Source organism: Fulmarus glacialis, unplaced genomic scaffold (assembly GCF_000690835.1).
Source record: "Fulmarus glacialis isolate BGI_N327 unplaced genomic scaffold, ASM69083v1 scaffold13407, whole genome shotgun sequence".
NCBI lineage: Eukaryota > Metazoa > Chordata > Aves > Procellariiformes > Procellariidae > Fulmarus > Fulmarus glacialis.
In genome coordinates, this window is record NW_009223924.1 from 2,254 (window position 1) to 18,649 (window position 16,396).

The window sequence follows — 16,396 nt, forward strand, 5'->3', positions numbered from 1 at the left end:
CACTATGATGCCTGACATGATTAAGAGTGTTTGTGTCTTGGATATGTCATGTCAGAGGAAGTGCAGGGTTTTTGAATTAGAAGATGACAAGGTACAGCTTATTTAAAAAAAAAAAAAAAAATCTATATCATTTGTGGCTTTCTCCCTGCCTGTGTTTGAGATCTCAGGGGAAGAGGGCATCAGGAAATATCTCTAGATAGTTGATTGTTTTTGTGTGCTCAATATCCCTCATACGTATGATATATTGCAGGTGTATGTAGAAATATATCTTGACTTTTCTTTACGAGAACATTCGCAGTAGATACTAGACCTTGGTTTTGTATTCAAATGCTTGCTAATACCAGTCTTCTCTAATGCTTCTTGAAGATGCCTGCTGCCTGTGATGCAGTGCTTGAAGATATTGAAGATATTGTGTCAGCAGAAGATTTGAAACCAAATGATCGGCAGTTTGTAAGAAAGAATGTTTTTCCAAAAGTGCGAAAACGCAATTCACAAAAAAATATTCAGACAGATGATGATCCCCCAAGTGACAGGTAAATTCTTCCATCAGCCCTAACTTGTTGCTTTTCTTGTATCTTGTGTGCACCGTCATCTTCTAAAAATATGGTGGGAGTTCTCGTTATCTCATAATGTAAAATCTGAATACAAGATAAAAATGAGTAAAATAGTGTTTATAAAATGTAGTGGTAATGAATAAAAAATCCTAAGCAAATTTCTTGTCCTAGACAAACTTTCTGTAGAACTTGCTTATGACTGAGATACTGATTAATGGAGTAATCAGACTGGAAAAATTGTTCCTGTTACTTAAGCTTTTATGTGTAAAACATTTCTGAAAAATTGTATGCTTCACCTTAATTACCTAAATAGAAGCTGAGCTCTTCCAAATGCAGTCCTGGAGTAGCCTTTTGACATCTGGAATGAGAAATATAAACAAAATTCTGAGAATCACAAAAGGGTTGAGTTTGGAAGGGACCTCTGGACGTCATCTTGTCCAAACCTTCTGCTCAACCCCCTAGAACCAGCTGACCAGGACCATGCCTAGATAGTTTTTGAATATCTCTAAAGAGGGAGACTCCACAACCTCCATGGGCAACCTGTGCCAGTGCTTAGTCACCCTCACAGCGAAAAAGTGTTTCCTAATGTTCAGAGGGAAACTCCTGTGTTTCAGTTTGTGCCCGTTGCCTCTGATCCTGTCATTGGGTACCACTGAAAAGAGCCTGGCTCTGTCCTCTTTGTCCCCTCCTTTCAGGTTTTTATATACATTGATAAGATCCCCCTGAGCCTTCTCTTCTCCAGGCTGAACAGTCCCAGCTCTCTCAGCCTCTCCTCTTATGAGAGATGCTCCAGTCCTTTAATCATCTTCATGGCCCTTTGTTGGACTGTCTCCGGTATGTCCATATCTCTCTTGTGGGTGCATCCCATCAGGGCCCAGCGACTTATGTATGTTCAGTTTGCTGAAGTATTCCCTGACCTGATCCTCTTCCACCAAGGGTACATCTTCCTTGCTTCAGTCTTTCCACCTAGTTTCTGGAACCTGGGGATTTCCAAAGGCTGTACTTCTTGTATGTGCATCAAGTGATGTATGTATGTACAAGTGATATAGTGAAACTTCTTTTGAACTTACTGTTTTATTTCCGTGGAAATAGTATGCAATAACTACGGAACGTATCTTTGCATTTTTCCTTCTTGTGATTCCCATAAGAACAGAAACAACTTTCTGCTGCAGTGGAATTGATTAAACTATAGGTAAACTCAGTTATTGATTCTAGTTTCTACTGCAGTTCAGAGATCTGGATTTTGTGGTGTTTTTTTTTTTTTCCCCCCATTAATTTCAAGCTGGTGGATAAAATTTCACTGCATTATAAAGATGAAAGTAAAGTATGTCTGGAATGCACACAAAACTCAATTTTGTTTTTTCCTTAGTGCTCAAAAGAGATTTTTATAAGCATAACAATGCACCTTTATGTGAAGCCCCGTGAAAGTGCATTGACCCCATTCTGCCAGGAGTGTATGTACAGCTGAACTGGTGGTCTATAGATACTTCACACTAGCACTCCATTCTCCTAAGTATTTGTGTACTCTATATTATCTAACAGGCTGTATTTTAGTGTTTTGGGCCCAAGAAAGCACATTGAATGTATGTTGTTTAGACAGTAGGAAGTCTAAATACATTGTACATGTGCAACGTGTGTTGCACATGTCTACTTAGTGATCATTAATCTTCCATCAACGAATTTCTATTTCTAGCTAGGGGAAGTATCTTTAAAAAAAGAGGCATGGGGGGAGAAAAAAAAGATATGGGCAGGGCAAAGGATTGTGTTCCAGAATGTTTGTCATTTCTGTGCTAGCATCTTTAGTTCATTGGCACAGTTATCTGAGGAGTTTCAGTGAGAGTTTCCTGCAGAATTTTTTGTTGGTTCTTAAACCATTGTGTGTGCTAGCTCCATGGTGCAGATCTGCCACGCTGCGTCTGTAGCCCAGAAAGATTGGGATATGAGCTTTCAGATGTTGGTGTGGCTGGTGGCAGACTTAAGTTAAGATTTTATAAAGATGGCTTGTATGGAGGGACCTACCATCAACGGGTGCCATATTATCAAAAGGTTGCAGTTTAGCTCTAACAGTTTGTTTGCTGGCAGCCTTATTTCAGTGCAGTCACTTGAAGGTCACTTATTAAATGGCATGATAATTTTCAGAAAGTTACTTGTTTGTTGCTTTTTTTTAAACTTAACTGCAGTGTACTGAATCTCTTCTTATCCTACAGCTCTTGTACCTTCTCCATTTTTAAACTCTTTTCTTGCCACTTGTGGTGGACTGACCCTGGCCGACAACTGAGCAGGCACCCAGCCACCTGCTCTCCCCTCCTCCCCGTAGTTTGGGGGAGAGAATTGGAAGAGCAAAAGCGAGAAAACTTGTGGGTTGAGATAAAGACAGCTTAAGTGAAGGGAAGAGTAAGGAAAAAAAAAACAAGTGATGCAAAAGCAGTCACTCATCACCTCCCACAAGCAGACTGATGCCCAACCAGTCTCATAACAATGGCTAGTTTGGAAAGACCAAACCCCCAGTTTTTACTGCTGAGCATGATGTCATCTGGTATGGATCATCCTTTTGTCCAATTTGGGTCAGCTATTCTGTCTGTGTTCCCTCCAAACGTGTTGTCTATCTCCAGCCTGGTTGGAGCAGCATGGAACACAGTGGGAAACAGAAGGTTTTGGTGCTGTGCAAGCACTGTTCAGCAATAGATATAACACAGGTGTGTTATCAACACTGTTTTAGTCACAAATGCAAAACACAGCACCATGTGGGTTTCTGTGGAGAAAGTTAACTCCATGCAGCCAGACCTAATACCCACTACACAAAAATCACATAATCATGATGTTCTTCCCTAGCTGTTTTGGAGTTGTTACAGTTTGTGTTGTTTATTTTATATTTGGGGAATTACAATTAATTGAGTCTGTTCAGTGGGCTTAAAGGGGAAGCTTGTTCATCTTTTAACTTGCCTTTTTCATTCTTTTTTTACTTAACAGTATTATTCCTGGTGCTCAGAAAATCTGGATTCGTACGTGGGGGTGTTCTCACAATAATTCGGATGGTGAATATATGGCTGGACAGCTGGCTGCATATGGATACAAAATTACAGGTAACAATATCAGACAAGTTGCATAATTCATTTTTTTTGGCTGAATGTTCAGACCTGTCAAGCTGTCATCAAATGCTTTTAGTCTTAATTACCTTTTTTTAAGTCCCCCTTTGATCTCTTTATGATTTGAAGGTGAGGAAGTAGTGTTTTCCTGGGATTAAGCAGAATGATTACAAGATGAGTGCTTTCAAAATGGTTAGGTTTTCCTGACAGGCCAGCCATCTAACAGATGTCATGCAGTGCCTTTTGTGGGCATTTTGCTTGCTAAACTTAATTGAAAAGTTTTCATAAGAGTGGAAGAGAAAGATTTAATTCTGGGACAGAATCTATCTGGTTGTCTGATTGTAATTGGTGAAACCCAAGAGAGAGAGGAAGGAAGTGTGTTGTCACTTAGTGATGTGTGTGTTTGCTGCTTGAGCAGATTTGAACTACATGTGAATGATCCTTTGTTTCGGGAGGGACAATCAGTATGATGGAGGTGGGATCATATAGGATTGTATTTTGTACATTCAAAAAAGCTGAAAATGCTATTTCTCCTTTCCTTCAAATACTTTAAAATACTCCCCGTCATCTTGTTCCACCTCTCCCCAACCCTAAACAAAAAACCCTAAACTTGTGGTTGTGCTGGCCACATTTCATCTCCTTAATGCAAAACGAGTTGAAAGAAAAGCTGTGGAAAGCTGAAAACTAGATTGATGTCGTGCTTCAATGGAAAATTATTATCTAAATACTTTTGTGTAGCTTATGACTAGACTAGCCAAAATAAAAATTTAAATTTTATTCATTAATTCATGTTTTAGTGTGTCTTGCATTTAAACTTGCATCCTGCTTGTACTGAAAGACTGCGAAGTTGTCTTTCCTGATATTTTGCTAGAAGTATTTTATTCCTGATTTCACAAAATGCTTGTTTCTTTGCTTGAACATCTCATGATATCATTCAACGGTTACATCTAATTTTCCTTTTTTGCAGTTGATCTTTCTGTATTTATCTTAAGTAGAAACTAGATACTGAATTATTCAAGTACTGAACTATTTTAGGGAACCCAGGTGATTCTTTCATTAGTAGTTCAACTCTGGAGTAGGTAATGCTCTTTTCACAGACAAGTGGAATTCTGGTCCAAAAAACTGGCCCAAAAAGCTGTTTGTGTAAGACTACAAATGAGTTCTCAGTTTTGCCTTGTTATGGCTTTCTTAAATTTAACTTCTCTTTATCTTAATTTCTGTAGTGCATGGTGTTCCAGAAGCTACTTCTGGCTTGTCAAGATTTGGATGGCTGTCCTGTGCTTTTGGAATTTTATTGGGAGAAATGTAGGAAGGATGGAGTTCAGCAAAGGAAGGAACTACCTAAAATTTTTGATACCTTCGTTCATAACTTTAGAGTAGAAATGTCTACATCTAGAATCTGAAACTGAGAACTAAAAACTGAATAAAAGTTGTAGTAGCTGGGACAGGAATACCTACAGAGTAATTTTGGTAACTGTATATGAAATTGACTGCTAGTTTCTGGTCATTATTAAATTGATGTCTTGATTTAATTTATTTGTGTGTATGAATATACATATAATAAATCAAGCAAACAAACCCCAATGCTGAGGTGATAGGCAGAAATTAGTGTGGTTTTTTCTTTGTGAAATTTGGTAACTTCTTTTTAAGCTGATATATTTAAGGACCTCTGTTCAACAGAACAAAAATATTGGCTACAAATTCTGGCAAAAGTAAATTTTTACAAATCCGTCTGTTGAATGTTCTTTATAGGCTGTTAATGAAGCTGGAACTGAGTGCAAGTATTGCAAGTATGGTAGCTGTATGTGAGCATATGAGGTGGTGAAGAGGGCAACTGCCTTTCTGCTCAATGTAGTGATGCTTCTGGCGACAAGTGCGTATGAAAGTGCTCTATTACTGCTTGGATTACTGATAATGTCTCTCAGGGTTTCACACTAGGACTGATCTATTTAATGTCTTTAATGGACTTGGAAGACAGGATGTAATGTACCTTCAGCAAGTTTGTAGACTAAGCCAAACTGGGGGAAGAGGTTGATAGGCTGGAAACTCGTGCTGTGGTTCAGAGGGACCTTAACAGACTAGAAAAAGGGCTAGCAGAAACCATACGACATTTAGCAAAGGCAAATGCAAAATCCTAGGGTTGGCATAACCCCAGCTATTCGTAAAAGTGGGGGTGGGCAGACTGATTAGAAAGCAGCTTTGCAGAAGAAGATTTTGTGGTTGAGGTTAGACAAGAAGTTGAACCTGAGTCAGCAACGTCCTCTTGTAGCAAAAAAGGCAAACTGCATCCTGGGCTGTGTTAGCAAGGGTGTAGCCAGCTGCTGTGGGAAAGTGATCCTTCAGCTCTTTGTGGTACTTGTGAGACAGTGTTTGGAGTGCTGTGTCCAGTGATTCAGCTTGGGCCCAGTTTTGGGCTCCCCAGCAAAAGAGAGAGATTGATGTAGTGGAGTGAGGCCAGTGGAGGGCTACCAAGATGGTTAGGGAGCACACGGTATATGAGGAGAGACTGGGAAGACTGGGTTTCTTCAGCCTTAAGAAGGCTCATGGAAGATCCTAGTTGCAGACAGCAAGATCCAGTAGGAGGGTGCAGAGAAAATGGAGTCACTCACTTGTCAAAGGTGTGCAGTGAGACAAAAGACAATAGAGTCTTGCTCTTGAAAAAGTGGCAGTTAAGATTTTTAGCATCCAGTGCATAACTTATTGCTCATGCTGTCCATCCTTCTGTAGAGGAAATGCCAATATAGAAAGTTTCCCAACATTTCTTGAGTATCTCTTGTCAATCCCTTTTTAAGAAAGCATGTTATTTTTTTTATAGTAAGTCATCTGGGGAGTTCAGATAGAATGTCAAGAAGGGATTTAATCTCTTTTTGTTCTATACAGTGAAGTAGTTAGTAAGTATTGCTTAACATAATTCAAATTTCAAACATTCCTTGAAATTAAACTAGCATTGTTTACACCATGCAAAAAAATAACAAAAACATTTTGCAAGAGCTGATTTCTAAATCAATGCCTCTGTTGCTGGAATTTGTTAGTTTAATGTAAAACTTGTTACAAATTTGAGCAAAATATGCAAATATCCACTAAGGTGAAAGACTACCTGTTGTCACAGCATCTTTGACAACTATTACTTAAATAGAAGTGTTTTGATTAGCCTGTTTCCTACATGTTCCTAAGCTTTTGAGTCAACAACACTTATTGAAGAGATGTTGGAATAAAGTTCTGGTTCTAGGAAATAAAGTGGGACCTTTACTTGCAGTTCTTGCGCCTTTGTAAGGGAAATGGTCAAGCACTGTTTCTAGTGTCTTCTATCTAATTGAAAGATTGAAAAAAAATAGAAGGAAGAAAAGCAGCATCAGACAGACTTTTGTTGCTAGCTAGAAGTTGTAACAATGCAACCTGCCTTACAAGTTGACTTAGCTGAAACTGAACATTGATATAATGGTGTCTTCTAATTATAGAAATAAATTTTTATGACTTGTTGCAAAAATCTTATTCTGATTCTATTCCTTATCCCCATTTACTGCATAGACTCTACCCTGTTCTTGATTTGAACTCTGTTCAGGAGATGCAGAAGTCGTCTTTTTTTTTTTCTTTTTTTTTTTTTTCCTTCCTTGCCTTTCATCTGTTTCAAAAATATTCTTTCTGTACAAGCACTCTTTGTTGCTTTCAGGAGTGGCTATATCCAAAGGTGAAAACTGAGGGCTGTGCTACAATTTTTCACAGCAAAGACTATCTCTTTCTGGGGAGAGAGCGCAGTGTGAATCGGCAATATACCGATATTGCAATAACAGCAATACTGATTAAAAATCAGGAACTGCATCAGCTTAAAAAAAGGCAGAGGGAAACCAGCAGAAGAGCTGAATCTATTTTTGTACCTGCTTTTACAATGTGAAGGTAGGCAGTATTCTGAACAAATCTTGCATACCATCCTGTGGGAACACGAAGCTCCTTTGTTAGTCTGAGCCACACAGAAATGTGTGGACCAGCTGGTATCAGTGTAGGGCTGTACCATGGTACTTGTTCATGTTCTGAAAACAGTGTAGCTGATGGTGGCTTTACTGGTTCTAAAACTGGTTTTGGTTTCTTGGCAGCATGACTCGCTGTATAGTTTAGATATGCCTGCAGACCTACTAGAGTGCTCCCTTTGAGATGCACCCTGGAGGAAGAAACTCTCACTGTACAGACAAGTAATGCCTACTGTGAAAAAGAGGAAGCGGGCGAGCTGGGAGCTCTCAAATACTGTGAATCAGGTGTTTGTTTTTGGGAAGGGAATTCAGTATGTGTGCCACTTAACAGTACTTTCTCTCTGAAAAATGGAACCAAGCATGTATAGTCAGACATAGAAGGAATTGACTTCTGAGTCCAGTAGTGGTATTAGCATTTGTTGGCCTCTATAGGTTTCTGGTTCTGTGGAATGAATGGTTTTTGGCCCAGCCTTCTTGAATGCATTTGATGGATCAAGCTTGTTATTTTGTGATAATTGCTATTGTCTTGAGGCTGCTCAGGTCCAAAGCATTCCCTCCTCAGTCATTGTAAAACATGCTGGGGGCGGGAAAGACATTACTAATGACTTAAAAATACCAGAAGAATGAACAGTAACTTTTCCTTTTGTGAAGAGGAAATAAAAACTGTTATTAACAAACATTCAGCAAAAGTAAACCACTAACAGCTTATCTGCACTACATTTTTATTTATTTATTTTAGAAATAAATGCTAGCATGGAACTTTTTTCCTCCTATAGTATGGGATTCCAGAAGCAACAAGGGGTGGGATTTTTGTTGCTAATTCAGTGGGCTTGGCTTTGATTTAGCATATAGAAACTAGGTTATATTATAGATGCACAGTTTTACTTCTGCAGTTTTAGACTAGTCTTTGTTCAGGCATCCTTTTTACTATCTCGTGCAATTTGTCTGCAAGTTTGTTGGATGGAAAGATGCTGTATTTTTCATGGGTTCCTTCCTGTAGTTCTTAAAGAGCTCACTCCATTATTATGATTATGGTATTTGTTGGTGAGACTTGCCAGTTTCTGTTGAAGCTTAATGTTTATAGTCCATGTTATATGTCCTATCTGAAATGTACTGTGCAGAGAACTTACATATTTCTCTAAAGCATATGTAAAATAAGATTTTGAAATACTGTTAAAGAAATTCTTTGGTTTTTATTGCCTCTTCTACTTGTTAATTTTCTAAACGCTTGTCAGTTTTGTTTACCAGTGGATATTGCTGAGGTATCCTTAAGACTGTCTATCTGCTGAAACAGTAAATTTGGGTAGAAGAAGGAAGAAGACAAGGAAGAACAAATGTTTTGATCTACCTAGTACTTCATGTTGAAAAGAAGACAGATGTAAAAGGAAACATGCTTAGTCTTCTGTGGAAAAAGCAGATGAGGTGCTACAAACTAATACAAGACTTCAGCGTTCAAAGGCATTGCCTACTGTTATTGTGTTGCCTAACCCATTTGGCCATCCCCATACAGATACAGCAAAGTGTGCTGCAGTGTACATTTTATTCGTCCAAGTGGAAAATAAAGAAAATGACTAAGATTGTATAGGTATTGACTCTTGGTTCCTGAATCACAATTCAGAATCTGGTACTTTGTTTTAAGTGTTGTTTTAAAAGTACTTTTCTACTGCACAATAAAATTATAATAATTTTAGATTTTGATTGATTTTGTTGTCCTAAAGTAGAGATCTCTTGAACAGGTTACTGTATGCTATACATTTGTTGACATAAAATTAACTCTCTGCAGCCTGTGTAGTGGTTGATGAAATATTTTCACTAAAGTTTCTGCTGGTTTCTAGTGTATGCTTTTAGTTGCTCAGAATCAGCAGGCGGTCTTTCCATTTTTCTGTCTCTGCCCTGCTTATAGTACTTCTCTGTTGCTTCATAAGTATCATGTAAAACAAATGGTAGTGATTACTGTGTAGTTTTGGGGGTGCTATGAGCTATCCTCATTGTGAGATATTTTTAATATTCTTTTTTAAGCTAAAAGACAAATCTTTATTAGCTGCTCATTAAGTGCTTGATATTTAGCCTTATCAATCAGAGAATTCAAGTTTAGTCTTTGCTTTTAGATTTGTACTTTTCGAGTGGTTGTGATTGGAAGGCCAATTTAGAAAAAAAGATACTTTACAATATCTTTTTTGGGGGGGGGCTGGGGGCGGAGGGAGGTTTAAGTACACAAAATAACCCAAACTACTTTCCTGGTGATGAGAGCCATTTCTGTTTTCTCTGACAACACTGCAGTCATGAAACTGTCATTCTCTGTGAAGCAGCTAAGCAATGGAGAAAAGTGAACCGAGGTGTAAATCCTGTGGTGTTTTGTACCCTTGCTGAAGAATTCCCCCGTTACCTATAATTTGTAGAATCACAATGCTGTATGATTTTTGCTAACCTTACACACCTGCATAACTACTCCTGCAACAGATTTCTTTTTCAGATTCAAACTGATTGATAATCTGGATGTAAAAGCTTTTGGTTGTTGATACTGAGAGAGGCAGTAAAGTAACTTATTTCTGTACCTGTTGTTAAAGTGAGATAATTGTCTTAACAGTTCCAGTGATACGGTCTCCTGCTTTCAGAAGGTCTAAGTTGCTGCTTGCACAAGTTTGCTTTGTGTTTTGGTTCTTGGTACTCTGGCCTGAAAACCCTGCTCTGTCATGCACAGTTAGTATGTGAATGCTTGGGATGTGGGTGTGGTGGTTTTCATTATGTTTAGTCTCATTCTTTCACTGCTGCTGACATAATTGTTACAGTTGGACATATCAAGAACCATCTTCCAAGGAGATACAAGAACTCTTGTCATCTGTTAGAATCTGAAGCTTTTGTGCTGAAATGGTTAAGAGTATCAGGAGAGAGGGTGGAATGGGACATAAAGGAAAAATGAAAGGTGATATTCATGGGATGGAACAGATGAGATTGCACAAATGTAGATGATCAAGATTTCACAGTTCTTTGGGAGGAATACAGGTATTCCTGGTGCAGCCTGAAGTGTCCTATAAGGCAATGAGTGGGATGATGGGTCTGGATATTGTTGGGGTGCTTTCTTGCAGTGTACAGCTAATACAACATCATGCCGTGACTCATCTGCAGCAGTGCATGTTCCCCAGGTCTCTCTAAACTAATGTATCATTGTGGTTTTGGCAGCTATATATTACTGTATTACTGCTTCTGTGTTCCCTTTAAAACTTCCTAGTGTGTGTGGCTAGAGTTCTGTTACTTATCACCTCTGACTTCTAGCACAGTGCAAGATACACAACCTCTTTGCGGTGAGTTTTTCCTACCTCAGCTTCCTCAGCATCGACTTCTTATTCCTGTTAGGCAACTTGCTGTTAAGTGGAGTATCTAGCTTTGAGGATGTTGTCTCCGTTACACGATAGACCTCCTCTAATTCTCAAACTGGGAAATGTTTCCCCTGTTTATGGGGGAATTAGAAAGAACTAGTATGTGTTTTCCTGTTATAACTGCTTCCTGTATCACTGCCGTTAGAGCTTGATCTGACAAGTGTGTACTGTTTACTTTATCTCACTTAAAATCATCTATTTCACAGTCCATCTAAATTAAATTGATTTTTTTTTTTTCCTTTTAGTGTTTTTCTTTCACAGTCACAGACCTGGCAACTGAAAGTTGGGAGCAGGTCTGAGAGCCTAAACAAATCCTACATGCACAGTATCTTCAAAGACACTTGTAGAGAGATTACATAGGTAAATGTAAGCATGCATACATGTTTAGGGTTAATTCTAGTGGCAAAGCAATGGGCTGCATGCTCTAGTGGTTGTGCAATAGGGTTTAGTTCTGGCAATGCTGAACTTCATATAATCCAGAAGAATGAGTTTGAAAAGGATTGAACCATGAAAGGTAAATTTCAACTTCATTTCAACCTCGTATCTGGAATGTGTCCCTGTAGTAGATGGTTAAGCAATCAGCAAATGAAGCATAAAGAGCAGTGATGAAGCGAGTTCAACATAGACATACAGGTGATGTAGAGCTTTGCAGGGTGCTCTACTGAGACATTAGTTTCACGTGGTTCTTTGTGCTACAAGTAATAATTTATAGTAGATTTATAAAAGATAGGGGGAGAACAGGCCAGATTTTTATAACCTGAAGAGATTTTTGACCATGTACTCTCAGAGGTAGGAGCAAGATCATGTTTTGATCAGAGCATTTGTAGGAGCACCTGAAAAAGACCTGCTTGTTACCCTAGGTGACTGGGGAATAGTGGAGCAGGGTTAACGTTTACTGCAGGCTTTTGCTGTAATTTGGCTACAGTTTCATTTGCTAGGAAAGATGAAGCTTAGCGGTGAGTTCCTTGTTTTTGAGAAATTGCTGATTAGGGCGAAGTACTCTAAACTTGCCATGGTCAGCCTTTGCTGTGCAACTTTGCATTAAAATGCTTTTAATATACTTTGGGAATGCTTTTTTGACAATTGCAGTGTGGGTGCCTGTGCGTGTGTGATCTGCTATTGCTTTATGTTACTCTACGGAGGCAAGGAAAGCCTAAGTGAGTTAGTTTCTGGCTTCTTGTTGGTAAGAATTTTGAATATAGCAGAATTGATTTTGAACTGTGCTTTGTCTCCAAATACAGAGTGTTAACCTATAATTCTCTTTCTGTCAGGCCTGACGGTATGTTAGGAGACAAGACTGCCATGTGATTATGGAGGCTGGCTGGAGACAGTAGAAGTTCATTAAAGAGATAAGAGGCATAAATTGGTTTTGGTGGTTTTCTTCATTGATGGGAGCAAATAAAGTACTTCTTTCTCTTTTTTTTTTTTTCCCCTGCCTAACAGAGCTGAGTGTAATTTCTATTTCTGTCTTCATTGCCTACTTGGGTTATGTTCGTGTAAGCCTGGTAAGTGTTTCCGTGACTCCCAGGTGTAAAAACAGGTCCTGTCACTGAGGAAACAAGTAAAAACGCATGTAGATATTTTTCATCTCTTCGAGAGTCCTGTCCCATCCTTGGAGTGTATCTGTTGCTGTCTTAGATAGTCTGTGCTTTTCATTTATGCCTTTTTCCTCTTTTTTTTTTTTTTTTTCTTTTTATGGTACAGCATTGTCTCCCCAGGCCTGGTTGGCATGAGCAAGTTCAGACGTACCCTTCTGATTTCTTTCTATAAAAATGTTTTACAGTTTTACCGTAGTCACCCAAAAAAACCCCCAGGATATGGTAATGTATGAAGTAGTTTAGATTTGTAACTTTTTCAGCTGAAGACGGTTTACATGCAAAAGCCCTGCACCTTCCGGGCTGAGGCTCGGTGCTGCGTGGGTAGGAGCCCGCAGGCGGCAGCCTTGGCTAATGAGCGCTGGGCTGGGGCACTGCTGCTCACTGCCCTGCTTGGGGAGCGCTCCGGCTCCCTGTCAGTCAGGGGGGCGCTTAGCCTCTTCGTTACTGTTGAGCTGTATTACTGATTTAATTCAGGGATACGGGATTATTAGTGAAATGGGAAGTGCAGTCATGTGCATTTAGTTAAATCGGCTTCAATTTAAATTATTTGCTATCATTCTGATCTTATGTCCATTTAGTTGGCGAATTTGCTATTGGATATTAGGAAGGTCTGTGTTTCGTACTTCTGTTTTGTCTGAGAGTTACCACTTTCTAGCTTAAGTTAGGTTTTGTGTTGGACTCATTAGTTCCCCTTCCAAAGAGTCTGTGTTATGGGTTTGAGATTCATAAAGTATAATTGCTAAATTCACTTTTTTGAGGAACTAATCCACGTAGAAGCCCCTTTCTGCTTCATGTTGGTCTGGGGAGGTTGGTTTAATTTATATGAGGACTTCTCTTTGAAACATTAATTGAGGATTATTTTGCTTATAACGATCAATATGCCCCCTCTGCTTATCTTCATTTAGGAATGATTTTAAATTTTTGTTTTATTTTAATAATCCTATGTGGACTGTCTTACAGTGAGTATTACACCAAGACATTGAAAATTGTAAGGACTGCTGAACAGATGCTATCTGTTGAAATGCATGACTACAGCATAAGGAAAACCATGAGTTTACCTAATAGTGTAAAGGCAGATGGTGTTCAGGTTGGACATCAGTATTTAATTGTTACAGCTTTTTGAGTCAGGTAGATGGTAACTATTGTCATTAGTGCAGTGCTATCCTAAGTTTCCAAAACTAGGTTTTCCATTTGTTCAAGCAAATTCTAAACAATGTACAGATCTGATTTAATGTGTTTTTTGAGAGAAAGTGCCACTTGCTGTTAACTAACATCCTAAGTTGAATGTGGGTGAGACCTAGCTACATATTTAGCTTGTGAATTTTGTATGGTTAACTTAGGGTTTGTGCAAATACTTTTTTTTTTTTGTATTTGCCATTGGTGAGCATATATAATTTTCTTGAGCTTATCTTCAGGAACTTCTGGGTTGTATAAATTTTTCATTTTTTCAGCTAAATATTTTTTAAATTTAGTTCTGTAAAATCTTTTATTGTGAATGATGTTTAAAATAGTGGAGATAAGCAAGTTGTCAAAGGGCAATCTGTCCCTTGTACATGTTGGGAGCAGTAGAGCTGAGCACTGGGAAGCATTTGAGTTTGCAGGGAAGGAGCTCCGTGTTAGTGGAATGGCATCGTGCTGCAGTCTGAAGCAAAGCTGGAGCAGACTCCCGTGCTATTTGTATCTTCCTGGTGGCGAATATGGAATAACCATTGGATCTTTGGTCCTTCTGCTCTTCTCTGTGGCATTGCTGCACTCAAAAGCCTATTTTGAAATTAAGCAAGTTGTGCACCGGCTCTTGATGTTTCACAGAAACAGTAATTATTTGGTCTTGGCAACACTATAGGCAGAGATACCTTTCACCCTAAGAGAAGTGATAAGCTGCTCTGCATCTCAGAGGTGCAGAGAAGCGGCTTTATTGCATCATAAAACTGTGTTTTAGAATGTTTCATATTGTCATAACTTACTTCTGCAGTGCTTAGGAAATTTCAACCTCATCCTAGCCAGTTTCTGTGATTTTTATGCTCATTTCAAACACTTGCGGAAAGTGGGATAGATGCTGTGACCAAACAGCCTAGCCCCCATGGGGACCTTAAGTTGGCTTGGCTGGTGCCGTCTTTACAACAGTCATGCTTAGCTGGGGTACGATGTGTCTGCAGAAATGCACGTCCCTGAAGCTTGTATGCACTTCGGTGAATCGTGTAGCATTTGTGTGCTACCAGTTGGAGATAACACCTTAAGTGTCGGGGCTGAGGAAGAGGCTTCATCTGTTTAAGCGGAAGACATTAGCGTTTGTCCTGTGTGTCAAATCCCTGGCTTTGGAATTTGCTTACAGAAAGAAACTAAGCAGAAAAGCAGAAACTTTGTCTTGGATGACTATAAATAGGCTTTGAGTTAATCGTGCCAAAACTGAATTGCTGTTGATTGGTACAAGACACTGGTGTATAGAGAAGTGAGTTTTCTGGCTTGCAATTTAATGGAAGACAGATCACTTGGCTGCTGATTTTATTAGGCGTTTTAGACCCTCAGCTTTTGTTGGCCAGGCTTTAAGGGTAAAAGTGTGCTTGTTTGTAATTGATTCCCTAAATGATAGTTTACTTTTGGAATTCTGTTGTTTGTTTATGAGTTGGCATTTTTCTGTTTGTCTTTATCATGCTTTGAAAAAGTCAGTTACCATTGGTAAATGTTAATCTTCCTTTGTGAATGTAAAGATGTAGACGGTCAGATGATGGTAAATTTGAACATCCAGTATTTGTTTAACTAGAAGTTTGAGTCTTATGATCGGTGGTGTGAAAGGAGAATATTAACTAGAGTACGCTTTAGAAGTCTACTAACTAGAAAATAAAAAAATTAAGAAGTTTAAGTCTGAGACAGTCACATCGATATATTCTCAACAGTTCCAAATATTCTTTGTAACATTACAGCAGAATAGGAAAAACCCTAACAGAATTTTTCATTAAAGGAGAAAAATGTCATTGTTTAAGTTTTTTTTTTTAAAACCAAACAAAAAAAACCCCAAACCCAGGGAACTTATGGGAGGAAAGAGGAGCTTCTCCACAAACTATTTTGCTGTGACACTTGTGTCTTTCTGAAAAGAGAAGAGAAAAAAAAAAAAGCTTGTTGGAAAACTAATGTGTTTTCTAAATTGTCTTTGGTCTATCCACGGTTTTCCAAATACAGAGCAGAGCAGGAAAACCAGCATTTTCTTCTGTAGGTGGCCGACAGTTCATTTACAGCCGTAGCTTTTCAGTGCTGTCAGTGGTTCCTCACTTTACTGAGGCAGAAGTTTATTTAAATGGAGGGGACTGTGAGCTTCACCTCTGCTGTTCAGTGAGTTGGGGAGAAATGCTCATAGCTTAACAGCACCGCAGTGTGAGCTGCTCACCTGCTGGCAGGCGGTCAGGCATCGGGTACACGGAGAGGAGTTTATTTCTGGGGTGTAAACTGATGCAGAGAAGGACTGGGAGAGGAATTTTAAGTAAGATTGTTTTCCCTGACCACCTGTAGGGAGTAGGTTGTAAGTTTGTGTTCGTGACTGGCAGAGCCTCCTCTTAGACTGCTGCAGTCCGTTGTAGATCATAGGCCAAAAGGCACCTGCCTGGTTGAGCTTTCCTTCCCAGAGCTGGTCGTTCACCGACATTTGTTTTAGCTGGTTGTCGAAAGCATCCAATGATGGAGAATTCATAACCCCTTTTGGGTGATTAACTACATTTCTGGTTGAAAAGTGTTTCCGAATGTGTGACCTAAATCTTTCAGCACAGTTCAAGCCTATAGCTGCCTGTGTTTTCTTTAGTGGGTATGGAGAACATCTGATTCTTT

General features: G+C 39.1%; 1 protein-coding gene across 1 annotated transcript; it reads left to right on the top strand.

Annotated features, from left to right (window-relative positions):
- Positions 1–366: 366 nt before the first annotated feature.
- CDKAL1 (CDK5 regulatory subunit associated protein 1-like 1) lies at positions 367–13,044 on the top strand. Its single transcript, XM_009581989.1, has 6 exons — positions 367–533; positions 3,525–3,637; positions 4,864–4,945; positions 5,393–5,430; positions 12,426–12,487; positions 12,841–13,044. Exons 1-6 carry the CDS (start codon positions 367–369, stop codon positions 13,042–13,044), a joined length of 666 nt encoding a protein of 221 aa, XP_009580284.1.
- Positions 13,045–16,396: the final 3,352 nt, after the last annotated feature.